Below are 19,890 nucleotides of genomic sequence, written 5' to 3'. Positions count from 1 at the left end.
AGGTGACCCAGTAGACATTATATATCTAGATTTCCAAAAAGGACAAGGTGCCCCATGAACGCTTACTGAAGAAACTGTGGAGTCACGGGGTGGAAGGGAACGTGTACAGATGGATCAAAAATTGGCTGGCGGACAGGAAACAGAGGGTAGGAGTAAAGGGGCATTACTCTGACTGGATAGGGGTCACAAGTGGTGTTCCGCAAGGGTCAGTGCTGGGACCATTGCTGTTCAATATATTTATTAATGATCTAGAAACGGGGACAAAGTGCGAAGTTATCAAGTTCGCGGATGACACAAAACTCTCCAGCAGGGCCAGAACTGTTGAGGAATGCAAAGAACTGCAGAGCGACCTGAACAAACTGAGTGAGTGGGCAAAAAAATGGCAGATGAGCTTCAATGTGGAGAAATGTAAGGTCTTGCACATAGGGAAGGGGAACTCCATGTACAGCTATACGATGGGAGGGAGGGTACTCGGGGAAAGCAGCCAAGAAAAAGATCTGGGCGTATTGGTGGATAACACAATGAAGCAGGCGGCACAATGTGCAGCAGCCTCAAAAAAAGCGAACAGAATGTTGGGCATTATCAAAAAAGGTATCACTACCAGAACAAAAGAAGTTATCCTGCCACTGTATCGAGCAATGGTGCGCCCACATCTGGAATACTGCGTCCATTACTGGTCGCCATACCTCAAGAAGGACATGGCAATACTCGAGAGGGTCCAGAGGAGGGCAACGAGGATGATAAAGGGTATGGAGAACCTTTCATATGCCGAACGGTTGGACAGGCTGGGGCTCTTTACCCTGGAGAAGCGGAGACTGAGAGGGGACATGATAGAAACGCATAAAATCATGAAAGGCATAGAAAAGGTGGAGAGGGACAGATTCTTTAGACTAGCAGGGACAACTAAAACAAGAGGTCATTCAGAAAAACTGAGAGGAGACAGATTCATAACGATTGCAAGGAGGTTCTTCTTCACTCAGAGGGTGGTGGACACCTGGAACGCGCTTCCCGGAGAGGTGATAGGACAGAGTACAATTCTGGGGTTCAAAAAGGGACTGGATGATTTCCTGGAAGCAAAGGGGATAACAGGGTACAGATAGATTTTTACCTACAGGACATTGAGCGAATAGGGTATGGATATTTTAGGTTAGGTAGGGAACACTTTCAGGTCATGGACCTGGGGGGCCGCCGCGGGAGCGGACTGCCGGGCACGATGGACCCCTGGTCTGACCCGGCAGAGGCAACGCTTATGTTCTTATGTTCTACTTTAGAGGGAGGTGAATGTGGAAACCCCTCCCCCCTTGAAAAATGCTTCTTTTGTATAAGCAGTGGTGGTAGATTTTTCAGGTGGTCACTGAATTTTTGACTATGGCTAGAAAAGACCTGTGGGAGGAGTAGGAGGTTCCCTTTTTCCTAGAGGTAGGAGGAAATATATAAAAGGGGTGAGGAGAGCACACTCCTGGCTTTTTAGTTGTTCCTTTCTCCAGCCAAAATCCCGAGACTGAGAGACTCCCAGAGAAATTTGGGAGGGAACTGAAGAGTAAACCGGAGTAGTCATAAGAACATAAGAATTTGCATGTCCCCTAGTCCTAGTATTTTTGGAAACAGTGAACAAGCGATTCACATCTACCCTTGCCACTCCACTCATTATTTTATAGACCTCTATCATATCACCCCTGAGCTGTCTTTTCTCCAAGCTGAAGAGCCCTAGTTGCTTTAATCTTTCCTCATAGGGAAGTCATCACATCCCTTTTATCAATTTTGTCACCCTTCTCTGTGATAGGGAGAAATCTGTTGATGGAACCAAAGTGTTCATTGTAAATAGTTAAAGGCTGAGATCATTGTAAATAGTTAAAGGCTGTTTCTACGCTCAAATTCAGACTGAGCTGTCATTTCTTCAGAAGGGAGATTGAGGAGTTTGAGTGGGGCACATGAAACCTCAGAGTTGCCTATGCCTAAGCTCGTGTGAATATTGTGAGCAGACTGTGAATAAAAACTGTTTTGCCCTGGTGCAAGGCAAGCGATCCCCGAGCTGGCCGGAGTTCATCATGCAGGCAGGATGCCAGGGCTACATCTATAAGACAAAATGGCTGCAAACATTTTATAATGAGACCAAGTAATAGGATCCTACTTCACTTGGTTCCCCCACCTCCTTTTTTTTATTTTAAAAGAAGCAATACTATTAATACCTGTTCATTGCAGGCAAGCAATGAACAGGTAGAGAACCCAAATGTAGAGAATGACACGGGGACAATTTTGTCCCTGCAGGAATTCAATTTCCCCGTCCCATCTCGGCGAGTTTTGTCTCTGTCCCATTCCTGTAAGCTCTGCCTTAATCGCACAAACATCAAACACCTATGATTTTAACCCTCAACAGGGCACCTGGGGTCTATGTGGACCCCAGCCATGTATGCATGTTATTTGCATAAACACCATTCAAGACTGAAAGGAAATATTTGATGTATTTGTCACGCTGGAATTCCTGCATAGATTGATGTAAACCAACTTGACATACGACTGTCATTTCTTTAAGAAAAATGTTTTTTTTTCGTTTGGGGTCCAAAGGGACCCCAACAATTTTCAATAACTGAATATTAAAAACTAATACTTTTGGCAGTCAGGATCAATGTACAATAAGAAGGAAACCCCCAGATTGAACTGTTGGGTAAGTAGCATTGTTTACCTATTGCTTTTTTGTCAATTTCTTCTATGTATAAATATTCTTTGGCTTATATTTATGTTTACCTTTGGACAACTTATATTTTATAAATATCTTCATTAGATTGAATTCCAAACAGTATAAGATTTCATGAATAATGAGAGATGTGATAATTGAGTAATTGTGTAGATATTTTGGATAATTATCATCTATCACAATAGCTGCTGTATCAATACTATAGAAACTGAAACCATGTGGCAGCAAATGATTGTAACGATAGATGCGAACTGATAATGTTATAAAGTTACTGCTAAATAACTTTCATTTGATTCTGGGAAATGTTCATAGCACAGCTGCAAACGTACTACATTCCTGGTACAGATATCACAGTAGATGAGCAACTTGTGGCTTATTGTGGCAAATGCCCATTCAGACAATACATCCCAAGCAAGCCAGCAAAATATGGAATCAAAATTTGGTGGGCTTGCGATTCGGCTACATGTTTTCCTGACAGGTGAAGTCTACCTTGGATGCCAACCTGGTCATGATAAAAATAAGGGCCAAGGAGCAACAGTTGTAAAGCAATTGACAAAGTGCTGGGTGAAAAGTGGTCGTAATATTGTGACAGATACTTCACATCAGTTCCATTGGCAGAAGATTTGCTGCAAATGGACATAACACTGGTTGGAACTAGGAGATGACTGAAACAAGAGGAAAAGAAGAAAAGTCATCCACTTGTGTTGTAGGTCCCAAAGAAGGGAAAGGTGGTTACAATGTTGTCATCAATACAATATGACAAAGCAATTGAAGGGGGAAGATCACAAACCACAAGTAATCCTGCACTAAAACTCTTGCAAAGGTGGTGTTGACAATATGGACAAGATGGCAACTACATATACTTGTCGACATAAGAACAATTGTTGGCCAATGGCATTGTTCTTCAATATGCTAGATGTTGGTGCCATTGCAGCCTTCATAACCTGGATATGCTGTCAACTGCAAAATGAGGCTAAGAAGACCTGAATAATAAGGTCATTTCTGGCGCAATTAGGATGCCAGTTAACTGTTGATCATATACAGGAAAGGCTTCAATGTCCACAGTTGCTGCAGAAGGGAGCAAAGCAGTCTCTGATCAGGCTTGGTTACTGTCAGTCAAATCATGCCGAAAAAAGCCAGTTGGAGCCGCCAAAGAAAAAGCGATGTTATCTGCAGTAGAACGCAGGACAGAAAAGTGAAACAGATATGCATAGCATGCAATCACAATGTTTGCAATGAGCACAGAAAACCATCAGTATTGTGTGACAATTACATCTGAAACTGAAATATAAACATTGAAGCTGAATATTATGTTGACGTTTTAAAGTTAAATTCAGTCAGAAAAGTATGATTTAATAAATTTTTCAAATTTATAAACTGCTTGTTCCTTGTCTGCTTCAAAATCTTATGGCATTTAACCTCAACAATTATTTACATTCAATTTATTTAAGGTGTAATATGACTTTATGGTGTTGGGGGTCTACGTGGACACCATGTGCCCTTTAACGTAACTTTCTTAACATGCCCTGTTGAGGGTTAAAGTGAGGCTTGTGCAGATGAGGGCAGAGCTTGCAGGAATGGGGCAGGGAGAGAAAAAGAATTCGTCGGTAAAATTAGATCCTGCGTGAACGGGGACAAATTTGTCCCCGTGTCATTCTCTACTCGAGCGTACACCTCTTTCAAGGGCTCCAGAAGCTTACATTTTAGGAGTTTATAAAAAATCTGAGCTCAGTCCATCTAACCTGGCTGCCTTATCCAGTCTTAACCCTTGAATGATAAAGTTTTAAAATGCTGCCTCAACATGTGGTGGTGGTGGTGGTACAAAGAACGTCTCCTTCCTAACTACACAAATGCGCCCAAAAAAAGTTCACTCAAATCCTATACACTATTTCTTCCGACTCTGAAAATGGCTACCGTCGCTCTTTTTGAGTGTCAGTGTCAGCCCGGGCTGCTTTAAGCGCTGGTAACTTCCGGCGGAAGAAGCTCTGACAAAGAAAGCGGCAGGGTTTGTAAATAAAAAAATATTCTGAGGGGCAGCTGGAGCGCGGGAGCTCTCAGGACAGGATGGAATTGGATGTGCTGGATTCGTTGGAGGCGCTCGGGTGAGTGCGAAATGGGAGCCGCCTTTTCTTGCCGATTCCTTGCTGTCGTCACTCATCGTGACCCGGGCCTCGAGGGTTTTAAAATCTTGGCCCCTCTTCCCCCCACATTCTCGACCCAGCGCGATACGATGTTCTCCCCCCCCCCCTAATTTGTCACCTTTTGAATTCTTCGGCTGCGCTGTCTTTCCCCGATGCTTGTAGGGAAGAATGGCGAGGAAGGAGTTCTCTAGATTTGCATGTATGTTCTTGCTGCTCACCTTCAAACTCCTGGAGTCTTAGACAAATCGACTAAGCTTTTGTAAACCCTTAGGTTGTAAAATTTTTCTTTCTTTTTTTAAAAAATAAATTCGTGAATTACTTTTGGTAAAGGGCTGAATGATTCTAAGAAGATTGTCTAGTTTTTGCCGCAGATTGGGAGCGTGTGATGCTGTGGTTGGAGCTACCGCCTCAGCACTCTGAGGTTGTGGGTTCAAATCCCTCCCTGCTCCTTGTGACCCTGGGCAAGTCACTTAATCCCCGCATTGTCCCAGGTACACTAGATAGAGTTTAAGCCTGCCGGAACAGATAGGGAAATTTGATAAAGTACCTGAATGTAAAACCACTTAGGATATAAGTGGTATATAAATAATAAATCGGGTATATTTACTATTGTATTTCTATGTATAGTATTTATTATGAACTACAGAATGTATTGTTGCATGCCTTTTGAAATTATGTGATGTGTGCAATTTTTGAATACTGTATGAATACGTTTTGCCCATGTTTGTTTGTTTTCATTTAGATTACATTTTCATAAACTTGAGCACATAGATATAATTTTCAGATGAGAGGCATAAAGATTTGGTTTAAGTCCATGATGCTTTCTCCCAAAAGGAAACTTGTGTTTTATTGGCATGATCAATGAACGTATCTTGTCCTTACTAGTTAGTAAGGAGACTAATTTAAATAGACTAAAGGGGCAGAGTAGTAAGGAGGATGATTCAAAGGTGATCACAACAATTTTTTGAACGTGTTTTGAAATATCTTAGGAATCCACTCTTCAGGCAAGATATGCTCACAAAAAGTGAGTTGATGAAAATTTTTTTCATTAATTAAAATGTTTGAACGAAGGGCTCCTTTTACAAAGGTGCATTAGGGCTTTAACACTGGAATAGCGCGCCAGCTGCTACCGCCTCCTCTTGAGCAGGCGGTAGTTTTTCGGCTAGCGCATACTAATTCAGTGCATGCGCTAAAAATGCTAGCGCACCTTCGTAAAAGGAGCTCTAAATTGCAAAATTTTAATTATGATTAATCTTGCAATTAAAGGACTAATATCAAAAGTGGGTATCTCCCATCAACTAACACATTCCACATGGTGCCACCATTGTCAGTACAGGTATTTACCTTCCTGCACCTTTACAGCCTAACATCTTTTCTCCACCCCCAAACTAATACTTTAAAACTTGTCTTCTAGAGTTCCCTGGCCTCATCAGTGATGGACTTTATGCTGCCTGTGACCTGCTCTGGTGCTTTCCCTGTGACCCATCCCATCCCCTCCAACCTAACTTTCCATTTCCAGGACGGGTCAGAGGGAAAGGGCTGCAATCCATTTGGGTTTTCAGGATTTCCCCAGTGAATTTGCATGAGATCTACTTGCATGTACTGCTTCCATTGTATGCAGACCTCTAGAAAACACATGGGGGTAGTGCAGGTGTAGTGGGGGAGAAACTTAACTTCAGGTGGAGAGAAAGATGCACTGTGGATTGAGGGAAGGCATTGAGAGTGGAAGAGAAAGTGAAAGATGTTGGATGGAGACACACAGGAGATTGTGTGGCAGATGGCGCAGCATGATTAATCTTATTAGCTGTAACTTCTTCTTTTTTTTATTGTGACTAGAGGCCAACTGAATTTTGGAATTGACACTGAAACTGACCTGAAATCCGGATTCAGATTTGGCCGAAAATGGTGGTGCAATTTTGGCTGAAACTGACCCCCATCCCTCCCCCCCGAGCCTGACACCAGTAAGCCCTCTATGGGCCTACCTTAGGAAGCCCTGGTGGTCTAGTGGCCTCTTTGGGAGCAGGAACGAACCTCTCTAGTTTCTGCCCCATACCGTTGCTCTAATGGAATTGGCTACCGAGGCTGAGAACATCACCAAGTTTAATTTGTTTTGGTTATATAACCAAGGTAATATTTTGACTCAAAGTTGTGAAAATGTTGCAGGGATACCGTACATGGTCATGGTATGGTATTAAACAAAGAGCTGTATCTCCACAAGTATTCCACTGGTGTATCTTAAACTTTACACCACAAGAAAACTGGAGATACTATCTTCCCAGGGTAGAAAGGTAATGAAAACAGTGAAGGTGACCTTGGGTGCTCAATTTCTTTATTATATTTAAGACTCGTCACGTATGTGTTTCGGCCAGAAGGCCTACTTCAGGAGTCTAAAAACAGTAAAATAGTTTTTTTTGGAAAAGAAAAGAGAGTTCTCCCCTGTTGATTTTAAGATTTTAGTTTGTCATAATTATTGTTTGTTTTAACTCATGTGAACTATTTAGTTCTTAAGTTTTTAAGTTGCTGACCTGCTGTTAGTGATCTGTAACCTGTCGCTAAATTCGTCTGTAGTACTGAAGATTGGAGGGTGGCCAATGTTAGGACGATTTTTTAAAAGGGCTCCAGGGGAGATCCGGGAAATTACAGACCGGTAAGCCTCACTTCAGTGTTGGGCAAAATGGTAGAAACAACTATAAAAAATAAAATTGTGGAACACATAGGGCTCCTTTTACTAAGGTTTACTAAGGTTTTTAGCGCACGCAGGATATTACCACGCAATACGCGGCTAGAACTAACGCCAGCTCAATGCTAGCATTAAGGTCTTGCGCAGGGGTGTCCAACCTGCAGCCCGAGGGCCACATGTGGCCCCATGAAATATATTGTGCAGCCCTGGTCGAGGGCAATGCAGTGTTTTCCTCTTCCCCCGGGTGTTTACTGTCTTGCTGGCTCCCTCCTCTTTCTTGCTGCAGCATTTGTGCGGCACCAGAAACATTTTTTTTGGCCAGTGCGGCCCAGGGAAGCCAAAAGGTTGGACACCCCTGGTCTAGCGTGTGCGGCAATTCAGCACGCACGATTCCATGTGTTAATGCCCTAACGCAGCTTAGTAAAAGGAGCCCATAGACAAACATGATTTAATGAGACGGAGTCAACATGGGTTCAGCTGAGGGAGATCTTGCCTCACCAATTTGTTTTACTTCTTTGAAGGTGTGAATAAACATGGATATAGGTGAGCCAGTTGATATAGTGTATCTAGATTTTCAGAAAGCTTTTTGATAAAAGTTCCTCATGAGAGGTTCCTGAGAAAACTAAAGTGTTATGGGATAGGTGGCAAAGTTCAGTTGTGGATTAGCAATTGGTTATCAGATAGAAAACAGAGGGTAGGGTTAAATGGTCATTTTTCTCAATGGAGGAGAGTAAACAGTGGAGTACCCGCAGGGTCTGTACTGGGACCTGTGCTATTTTAAGTTATTTATAAATGATTTTGAAATTGGAATGACGAGTGAGGTGATTAAATTTGCAGATGAAACTAAACTGTTCAAAGTTGTTAAGACGCAGGCGGATTGTGAAAAATTGCAGGCGGACCTTAGGAAATTGGAAGACTGGGCGTCCAGATGGCAGATGAAATTTAATGTTGACAAATGCAAAGTGATGCACATTGGGAAGAATAACCTGAGTCACAGTTACTGGATGCTAGGTTCACCTTGGGGATTAGCACCCAAGAAAATGATCTGGGTATCATCTTAGACAATCAATGTGCGGCGGTGGCCAAAAAAGCAAACAGGATGCTAGGAATTATTAAAAAAGGGATGGTTAACAAGACTAAAAATGTTATAATGCCCCTGTATCGCTCCATGGTGCGACCTCATCTGGAGTATTGCGTTCAATTCTGGTCTCCTTATCTCAAGAAAGATATAGTGACGCCAGAAAAGGTTCAAAGAAGAGCGATCAAGATGGTAAAGACTAAAACGATTAAGGCTCTTCAGCTTGAAAAAAGACGGCTGAGGGGACACTCGATGAAGTTACAGGGAAATACTTTTAAAACCAATAGGAGGAAATTTTTTTTCATTCAAAGAATAGTTAAGCTCTGGAACGCGTTGCCAGAGGATGTGGTAAGAGTGGATAGCGTATCTGGTTTTAAGAAAGTTTTGGACAAGTCCCTGGAGGAAAAGTCCATAGTCTGTTATTGAGAGAGACATGGGGGAAGCCACTGCTTGCCCTGTATCAGTAGCATGGAATATTGCTACTCCTTGGGTTTTGGCCAGGTACTAGTGACCTGGAATGGCCACCGTGAGAATGGGCTACTGTGCTTGATGGACCAGTGATCTGACCCAGTAAGCCTATTCTTATGTAAATTAAATTACTGGGGATTTGGTTAGATGTTGGCCTTAACAATGAAAACTCTGATTAGGAAAGTCTGGTTCAAATTAAAATTGTTGTATAAAATTAAACATTTCTTATAGAGAAATTTACAGGTTATTGTCCATTAGGAATATTAGACAAAAGATAGTCAATGAAATGCAAGCTCTTTCTCAGACCACTATAAAAATAGGGGAGGAGGAATAGAAAAAAAGGAGATATTCAAATAAGTATCATTACAAATAAATTAGCATTAACAGAATACCCTCGGTTTATTCTAAAAATTCTATTTCATGTAGCGCCAACAGTTAACTTTTTGAGATCTAAAAAGGACACACTATATGAAAATGAGATGGTAAGAAACCCATCAATAGCTTATAGCTCAAATACCAATGGATTCTAATCTTAGTAAAATGTGTCCCTATGGCAAAAGGATCTCAGAAACCTGCTCAGTATTAATTTGTGCAAAAAATAAATCTGAGACTTGAGGTTCCAGATTTCAATCATAGGTCCTTTAAAAAACCTCTCATGTATGTGTATATGTGAACAAATGGAGGCAATTCTGCCAAACTAAACTTAAATATATCAATGTCAAAATATTTTTTTTTAATATTCTTTATTCATTTTCAAAATTACATTAAGTGTAAAATATATTCATTCACAATAACAATAAATATATCACTTATAAACAATCATTGGTACATTATATAAACTTTTATCCCTTCCCCTTTCCCATCCCTCCCATCCATATCTTCCATTATTATATAATATATGTAATAATAAAAATACCCCCCTCCCTATATCCTGAACTGATAATTAAAAGGGAAATAATTTTACTTAATCCTTACAATATTTGGTTAATGGTTTCCACACATCCTGAAACTTCTTAAAGTATCCCCTTTGTAAAGCAATAAATCTTTCCATTTTATAGATATGGCATAAAGAATTCCACCAAAAGTTATAATTTAATCTCCTCCAATCCTTCCAATTATATGTAATTTGCTGAATGGTAACCCCAGTCATTATTAGTAATTTATTATTGTTAGCAGAAATCTGACTTTTGCTCTCATTTCCATACCAAATATCACAGTATCATAAGATAATGCCACTCGGTTATCTAATAAATTATTAATTTGGTCCCAAATTGATTTCCAAAAATTCATAATATATGGGCAATGAAACAATAAATGATCTAAAGTTCCTACTTCTAGATGACAATGCCAGCATCTATTAGACAAAGAACTATCTAATTTTTGCAACCTAACAGGGGTCCATAACGCTCTATGTAACAGAAAAAAACAAGTTTGTCTCATAGATGCAGACACCGTACATTTCATCCTCCAAGACAAAATTTGTAGCCATTGAGATGCAATAATTTCATGCTTAATCTCAATGCTCCAAATATCTCTTAAACCAGTTTTTAATTTTTTTTTAGTAAATCTACTTAATATTTTATACCACTGGGCGGCCTGGTGACCCAAGAAGTCTGTCTGAAAACAAAGAAACTCCATACTATAATGATTATTAAGGTTTTTCCAATCAGGGAACCCCGTCTGAATGGCATGCTTCAGTTGCAACCATCTAAAATTTTCTGATTTATTAAGTCCAAACTTATGCTGCAACTGTGAAAATTCAAGCATAGTACCATTAGAAACAACATCATCCAATATACGTATTATTATCCAATGCTTCCAGACTAGCCTTTCTCCGCCAATTTGAATCTTGGAGTTTACCCATATAGATTGACTTGTAGATTTGTAAATTGGAATAGTTGTTAAATTGCTTACATACCATAAAGTTTTCCATGTATCGGCTAGTATTCTGTTGTCCTTACTGTAGCTAGGCATTTTGATACTGAGCACATGGCACAGACGCAATGGAGACATGAGTTGCAATTCTATCCATAACCAGTCTGGGAGTTTTCCTATGAGTTCTGGGAGGATCCAATACATACCATGGTGTAAAATATAGGCTTGATGATACCTATAAAAATTTGGAAAATTTACCCCTCCCTCTGAAATTGATCTTTGTAAGGATACCAAAGCCACTCTAGGAGTTTTACCCAGCCAAATAAATTTTAACAGAATGCTATTTAATTTTTTATAAAAGGACCCTTGAAAATATACCGGTAACATACCCATCTGGTAACAAACCACAGGCAAGATCATCATCTTAATAGTTTGGACTCCCTCCCACCAAGAAAGGTATAAAGGATTCCATTACTCACACATTTCCGTAACCTTCTGCAACAACGATTTTTCATTTATTTTCATTGTTTCTTCCAATGTATTTTTAATCCATATGCCTAAATATTTTATTCCATCTTTCTTCCAAAGAAAAGGAAATGAATCAAACAAACCTTTTGTACAGTGTACATTGAGTGGAAGAATTTCTGATTTAGACCAATTTATCTTATAGCCTGAACATTTCCCAAAATTCTCAATCATTTTAAGTAAACATGGAATGGTTGTCTCAGGATTCCTTAAATAGAGCAAAATATCATCCGCATAAGCCGAGATCTTATATTCTCGATCCTTATGAGGAATACCCTGAATCTCCTCCGCTTGCTGAATAGCTAATAACAAGGGTTCCAAAACAATATCAAAAAGCAAAGGAGATAAGGGACAAGCTTGTCTAACCCCCCGTTGCAACCTAAATCCTTCTGAAAAATTATTATTAATATACAATTTAGCAACAGGGGAACTATATACAATGCTTGAACCATTTGTATAAATCCTGGACCAATACCAAACCATGCCAACGTTTGGTACATAAAGGTCCATTCAACACGATCAAAGGCCTTCTCTGCATCAAGAGATACAGAAAAAAACGGATCATTTAAGGCTTTTGACAAATTCAGCATATGACATGCAAGCCTAGTGTTGTTAGAAGAATGCCTTTGAGCAACGAATCCTGTTTGGTGCAAACCAATAATAAAAGGGAGAGCTTTAGCCAAACGTATAGCCAAAATTTTAGCTAATAGTTTTCCATCAACATGAATTAAAGAAATAGGCCTGTAGTTTGAAACCACTGTAGGATCTTTATTTGGCTTAGGCAAAACTATGGTTAACGATTCTGCCATGGTACCTTTATTTAGTTGAGACTGAAATAAATTTAGCAGATATGGCAACAGGGTAATTTGGAATGATTTATAAAACTCAACTGTAAAACCATCACCACCTGGAGCGGATCCAGCTCTAAGGGACTTCAATGCTATCTGCAATTCATTTATCGAAATTGGTTTTACTAACTTTTCTTTTATATGATCAGGAACCTTCGGTCCTTCAATTAAATTTAAAAATTCGACTCCTTCCTTTTCTTTATCTAAATAAGGCTCAGAAGAATATAGATCTTTATAAAACTTCAAAAATTGTTTTAAAATAGAATCAATTTGAGAATAAGAATTCCCTTTATCATCTTTAATTGCAATTATCTTAGTTTTCCTTTTTTTTGCTTTCAAATAATTTGCCAATAATCTTCCCGCCTTATTTGAATTTCCATAATACAATGCTTGTTGAGAAAATAGATCTTTTCTAATCAGTTTGGAAGAGATCTCATTATACTTTCCTTTCATTTTTAAGAGGTCTTGTAATGTTGAATATTCCCATTTATCTACTAATTTTGATTCTAATATCTTTATTTTTTTGTTCCAAATTAGAAAATTGTTTTTTAATTTGTTTTTTAATATAAGCCAAAAATGAAATAATTTGACCTCTCATGGTTGCCTTAAAAGCATCCCATAACGTTTCCATAGAGACATCTTCCGTATTATTAATATGAAAATACTCATTCATTTTCCCTTGCATTTCCTCTATGAAATTTGGTTCCACCAGCAATGTATTATCAAATCTCCATACAGGTCTACTATCCTCTTGGTCACGTATTTTAATTTTAATCCACACTCCCCCATGATCAGACAAAATAATTGGATCTATGGAGGCTTGTGTTACTTGTTGAACTAATGAATCTGAGACAAATATATAATCTATTCTTGAAAAAGATTTATGCACATGGGAACAAAAGGAAAATTCCTAATCATTAAAATGAAAAATTCTCCATATATCTTTCAGATCACAATTTTGTACCAAATTATCTAAGCCTAATGATTTCATAACTATGTTTTTTATCCATAATAGGATCAATAACAGCATTGAAATCCCCAGCCACTACTAAATTCGAAGCAGCCAGTGGTAACAACAATTGTTGTAAAGATTTAAAAAATTCAATTTGGTTCAAATTAGGTGCATATACATTGAAAAGCGCCATGGAAGTATTTCCCAGAACCATATCTACATGCAACCACCTCCCTAAAGGATCAGCAGCAATTAATTTAAAATTTGCATTACATCTTTTATTTACCAGTATTGCAACGCCTGCTTTTTTCTTATCAGCTGGAGCATAAAAAAACATGTTTAATCCAACTTCCCTTTAGCTTTTGAGATTCTAAGGCTGACAAATGAGTCTCTTGAATGAAACATATATCTATATTTTGATCTTTCAAAAATAAAAGTGCTTTCTTCTTTTTAATTGGATGGTTTAAACCATTAACATTTAGTGAAAGTATTTTAAGTTCCATTTATATATGCATCACTTTCATATATGTTTTCTAACAAATATTCCGAACTATTATAATATTCCTTTGTATCAAGCATTTCCCTTAATTTATTATGCATCAAATCCCTCTCCCCCCTTATTGTTTTATATAATATAATCATAATACCCCACAAACCCCTCCCAAATCCCACCCTTACTTATTTTGCGATAACTTGAAGTCATAGGAACAGCCCAACAAACCCTCTCACCTCCCTCATAAGTATTATATAGTACTATTTCCTCTAAAAAATGCATATTAAACCATTCATAATTTTAATACATCTCAAACATATATCATATTCTTCTGCCTAACTCCATTCCATTAATATTTAATTTTGTTAAATATTTAGAACCCATTGACAAAACATATTAAGAAATTTACCACATCTTTATCTGTAATAAAACCATTTTAAAGTAAAAACCATAATAATAAACAAGGGATTACATTATAAGAAACAATCTTATGTTTTCTGTTTTTGTTTGTTTATAATTTTGTTAAATATTTAGAATCTATTGACAAAAGCATATTAATTTTTTTTTTCCCCTTTTCTTCCTTTCATATCTTTTTCTTCTTCCCTCCATCAATCAAAACATTTCAATTCTTTAAACAATATCCCCAGCTAATACATAAGGATTCAGACCCCAGTACTTTTTACCAAAAACCCAATCTAATATAGGGGGCGTGCCATTTCATGCAAGTGCTCCAATATATGGCCCAATAGTTTTATTAGTCATATATATCAGTCCACACCAAATTCTGTACCACCATGACTCCCGCAGGATCAATATCAGTGCTTAACTCCAATTTCAGTGAACACTGATTATTCACAGCAGTACCCACTATTAATTCAGGAAGCAGGCAGATATATGTCTATTAATTGAAACACTAAAAACACTCTACTGCTAGATACAAAGAATGTTTCTGTTTTTGACATCTCATTTTCTTGCCACTGCAGCCCATTAAACAAAGAAAATTATATTCATTAATCAAAATCTTGGTATTAAAGCATGGGTTCCAGGCATATTCATAGATGATAATCTCACACTTAAACCCACACAGTCAAGACGACAGTAACTTATTCAGGTGTGATTCAAATTAAATCAGTAACCACCCTTTAGTCCTGGATTATTGGTTTATTAGTCCATTTTCTTCCCACAGTTTAATCCCATGAAACCCATTAGGCATGTGCAGGTGAAACTGTCTCCCAGTTCCCTTACCAATATTGAAACCTAGTGAAACTGCACAAATCATGGCATTATTTTCACAGCAAGCAGCATAAAAACCTTTAAGGGCTCTCACTAAAAGTCATTGTTCTTCATGTCCTTTCAGCTGCTTCCATATCTGTAAGGGTTGCTGACATTCATTCATTACTCCTGCATTCTCAACCCACATCGCTAAAACCAGGCATAGAATCACGTGCATCCACCCTGCCCCGTGTACAAACAAATATACCAGAATGCATCACAGGCTGATTATACACCACTTGAGCCCCTCCTCACCTACTCAGCAGCCCGGACCCGCGCCAAAAGTCTGAAAGTGCAGCGCGCTCCAGGCACTTCAACAAGTTCTTCCGGGGTCAATTACACACAGGCAATCACATGAAGGACCCAAAAATGTCCGGGTTAAGCACACAGCCTGTTCTCCTCCTGCACGGTAAAACAATACTATATCAGAGCTTCCACAACTAATGTAATTGGTAATTTCCATCTAGTTATGTCAAAAATGTGCACTCCTTTCCAGCGGCGCCATAGCTCTCAGACCAAGACAGGATCGGGACGTGCTCAACAAACGGAAACACCCCCTCACCGACTCAAAAGACAGTAAATTTTAACGGAGCAGAGCACAAGGTTCGGGGGGAGGGAGGAGGCGGAGCACTGCTCTAGTGTTCCGATGTTTATTCCAAGTGCCAATCTCTAGTTTCACTCCATATAATGTCACAATGTCTCTCCTCTTCAGCACTAGGAAACTTCCTGGATGATAAAGTCTTAGAACCTTCTCAAGGCCTCATTTGAAACTCCTCCCCTTACTTCTTAGAATCCTTTTGGCGTCAGGGAAACTTGAATGCCAGCAAAATTATTTTTATTTATTTTCCTTCACCATTCTGTATTAGAATCCATATCAGTTTAATTTTAAACTATTCTAATCATTCCAATACAGTTATTCCCTCAATTACAATAGCCATCTTAGTATCCACTAAAGTATATGAAGAAAAGAAATTTCCTATATTTCCTTTAAATCCAAACTTTTCACTCTCGTATAAACAACTAAAAAAAAAAAAAAACCCTATCAATTTCCTAAATATTTACTTCCATAAATAAATTAAACTCTAAATCATAGGTGTTTCTTGTGATGATAAAAATTCCTTAAGCTTCTCTGGGTCATCAAATTGATAAAATTTCTCCTTGTAAGTAACTCTCATTACTGCAGGGTAATACAGTCCACATTTAGCTCCCATATCCTTCAAAGGTTGTCTATATTGTAAGAACGTTTTCCTAATTTGAACAGTCTCTTTTGCAAAGTCCTGTAGAATGATAATTTTGGAATCTTTATATTTTACTTCTTTAACTTCTTTTGATGCTCTTAAAATTTCCAGTACATGTTGGAATCTTAATACCTTAAAAATCACAATTCTTGGCTTATCATTATTTTGACTTCTTCTCATTCCAATCCTATGTGCTTTTTCTATTTCTAATGGAACTTTTATTTTAAGTGGTAGAATTTTTGGAATTACTTCTTCCAAAAAGGCAATCATATCCTTCCCTTCAGCACCTTCCTTTAATCCAAGTATTCTTAAATTTTGATTTCTAGATCTGTTCTCCATATCAATCATTTTTTTTATTTAAGTCCATTAAGATATTATGATCTTCTTTATTACTTTGTTGTATGTGCTCAATTTTTTCTATTCTATTTTCTATCTTATCCATTTTATTAGTTAATATATCAAATTTGCTGTTCATAATGTTCATTTCTTGTTTCATTTCTATCATATTCAAATTTATCTTCCTCATTTCTTCCAGTACCTCAATTATATCCAAGGCATCCATAGGCAGAGGTATCTCACTGGACAGTAGATCTTCTTTTAGTCTTTTTGTTTTTCCTGTTGACTTAGAATGAGATTCTGGTATCTTCTGTTTACTTGAAGACATTTTCTCTTGTTTGAGTTAAATTAGAAGAAATATCTGTTAATTAATTCAAATAAAAATTGCTCATGGGAGGGAGCTCAGCCATTAGCCTGCCATCTACTCGGCTCCAAGTTCCGGAATCATCAATGTCAAAATACACAATAATAAGAGACATTTACATACATCGTGAGTAATGTTCATAAAAGTTAAAACCCCCACAGTCCATAGTCTATTATTGAGAAAGACACGGGAGAAGCCACTGCTTGCCCTGTATCGATAGCATGGAATATTGCTACATCTTGGGTTTTGGCCAGGTACTGGTGACCTCTATTGGCTACCGTGGGAACAGGCTACTGGGCTTGATGGACCATTGGTCTGACCCAGTGAGGCTGTTCTTATGATTGTTCATTCTAATTATCATCCTAATCACAATAGGTCATCAATTAAATTGAAGCTGACTCAATGTGACCAAATATCATTTGACATTTACAGAAGAAGATTTTAACACTCACCAAAATGGGCTTAGATTCTGGGGTTTTAACATATAGGGATTATTATTTTTTTAACAACTCGCATCCCATTATTCTGGTGTTGTATATACTTCCAAAAATTCATAAAGATTTGACCAATCCCCCTGGACGCCCAATTATGTCATCACAGAATTCCCTCTTGGAGCCTCTTTCAAGGTTTGTTGATCAGTGTTTGAGGCCCGAGGTGATAAAATCTGATTCATATATGATGAGACTCAGGACATTTGATAAATTTGTTGACAAAATTCCACAGGAAGATTTTCCATTTATATTAGCCACCTTGGATGTAGCATCTCTCTATACCTCCATCCCTCAGGATGATGCCCTTGATATCAAAGAATACATTAAATAACAGGTCTGCACCACATATGAATTTTTGATGGAATTGGCAAAGATAGCCACAAAAGAAAATGTTTTTGCATTCGATAATGAATTTTATCATCAGATTTCTGGGGTGGCTATGGAGGCAACTTTTGCCCTGTCGGTGGCCAATCTTTATATGGTGAATTTTGAAGTGACTTGGTTGTATTCTTCTCCTTTTATCTCATTCATTTACAAATGATTAAGGTATATACCGTATTTTCTCGCATATAACGCGCGCGTTATATGTGGTTTTTACGTACCGCGCATACCCTTGCGTGTTATACGCATGAGCGCATTGTACAAATTTTTTTTTACATAGTTCCCCCCCCGACGTCCGATTCACCCCCCCCCCCCCGCAGGACCGCTTGCACCCCCACCCCGAAGGACCGCTCGCACGCACCTGCAACCCCACCCCGAAGGACCGCTCGCACGCACTCCCACCCGCACCCCCACCCTGAAGGACCGCTCGCACCCCCACAGCCTCCCGACCCCCCCCCATCATGTAAAAGCTCCTACCGGTGTCCTGCTGCTTCCTCTTGGCGGTCCCGACACCCGACATGATCGGGGCAAGAGGGAGCTCAAGCCCTCTTGCCCCAGCCAACCGCGGCACCCCCGACACGATCGGGGAAAGAGGGAGCTCAAGCCCTCTTGCCCCAGCCAACTGCGGCACTCCCGAAACGATCGGGGAAAGAGGGAGCTCAAGCCCTCTTGCCCCCCCGACTCCCCGACACAATCGGGGCAAAAGGGAGCCCAAGCCCTCTTGCCCCGCCGACTCCCCAACTCCCCGACAATATCGGGCCAGGAGGGAGCCCAAGTCCTCCTGGCCCTGGCGACTCCCCCCCCCCCCGCTAGTTGTTCGGGCCAGGAGGGAGCCCAAACCCTCCTGGCCACGGCGACCCCCTACCCCCACCCCAGTACTACATTACGGGCAGGAGGGATCCCAGGCCCTCCTGCCCTCGACGCAAACCCCTTCCCCCCAACGACCGCCCCCCCCAAGAACCTCCGACCGCTCCCCCAGCCGATCCACGACCCCCCTGGCCGACCCCCACGATACCCCCACCCCCCTTCCCCGTACCTTTGTGTAGTTGGCCGGACAGACGGGAGTCAAACTCGCCTGTCCGGCAGGCAGCCAACGACGGAATGAGGCCGGATTGGCCCATCCGTCCCAAAGCTCCACCTACTGGTGGGGCCTAAGGCGCCTGGGCCAATCAGAATAGGCCAGGGAGCCTTAGGTCCCACCTGGGGGCGGGGCCTGAGGCACATGGGCCCAACCCGACCATGAGCTCCCTCTTGCCCCGATCGTGTCGGGGAGTCGGGACCGCCAAGAGGAAGCAGCAGGACACCGGTAGGAGCTTCTACATGATGGGAGGGTCGGGAGGCTGTGGGGGTACGAGCGGTCCTTCAGGGTGGGGGTGCGGGTGGGAGTGCGTGCGAGCGGTCTTTCGGGGTGGGGGTGCGGATGCGTGCGAGTGGTCCTGCGGGGGGGGGGTGAATCGGACGTCGGGGGGGCATCAGGCTTTCAGGGTGGGTACAGGTTTCAAGGGGGAGAGGAGAGTCGGGGCGGGCGAAAGGAGAGTCGGAGTGGCCAGAGGAGAGTCGGGGCGGACGAAAGGAGAGTCGGGCAGCATGCTCGGTATACGGGTGTGCGCAGTATATAAAAATTTCTGTACATAAATTTGTGTTTTTCGCGTGCTTTACCCGTGTGCGCGTTTTACACGGGTGTGCGTTATCTACGTGAAAATACAGTAGATGATAATCTTCTTCTATTGAAAGGATCGTCAGAACAACTTATGGTTTTTAAAAATTGGTTAAATTCCTGTGATGAACATCTTAGGTTTACTATGTTTTACTCTCATACAGACATCAGTTATTTAGATGTGAGGATCATACAAGAGACCAATCAATTCATTACAGATGTATTCACTAAACCTATGGATAGAAATGCTTTGCTAGACTATCAGAGTTGCCATCCCAAGAGACTGCAAGACAGTTCTCCTTAAATGAGCAGTGTTGCTGTTTCTTTGTTGCGTCTATAAGATAAGTGCTGTTTTCTAAAATATTAAGTGCTATCTTTTTTTGCATTAAGTGTTTA

General features: G+C 40.1%; 1 protein-coding gene across 1 annotated transcript in view; it reads left to right on the top strand.

The window, feature by feature from the left end:
• The first annotated feature begins 4,516 nt into the window (after positions 1-4,516).
• FAM98B (family with sequence similarity 98 member B) overlaps positions 4,517-19,890 on the top strand; it is a 55,888-nt gene continuing 40,514 nt past the window's right edge. The window contains exon 1 of the mRNA XM_033950868.1: positions 4,517-4,797. Coding sequence (XP_033806759.1) covers positions 4,760-4,797 — 38 coding nt within the window. The 5' untranslated portion in view covers positions 4,517-4,759. The remainder of the gene's footprint in view (positions 4,798-19,890) is intronic.

This window comes from Geotrypetes seraphini, chromosome 7 (genome assembly GCF_902459505.1).
Source record: "Geotrypetes seraphini chromosome 7, aGeoSer1.1, whole genome shotgun sequence".
Classification (NCBI taxonomy): Eukaryota; Metazoa; Chordata; class Amphibia; order Gymnophiona; family Dermophiidae; genus Geotrypetes; species Geotrypetes seraphini.
The sequence above is the reverse complement of the archived record's forward strand: the minus strand, read 5'-3'. Positions and strand labels throughout refer to the sequence as shown.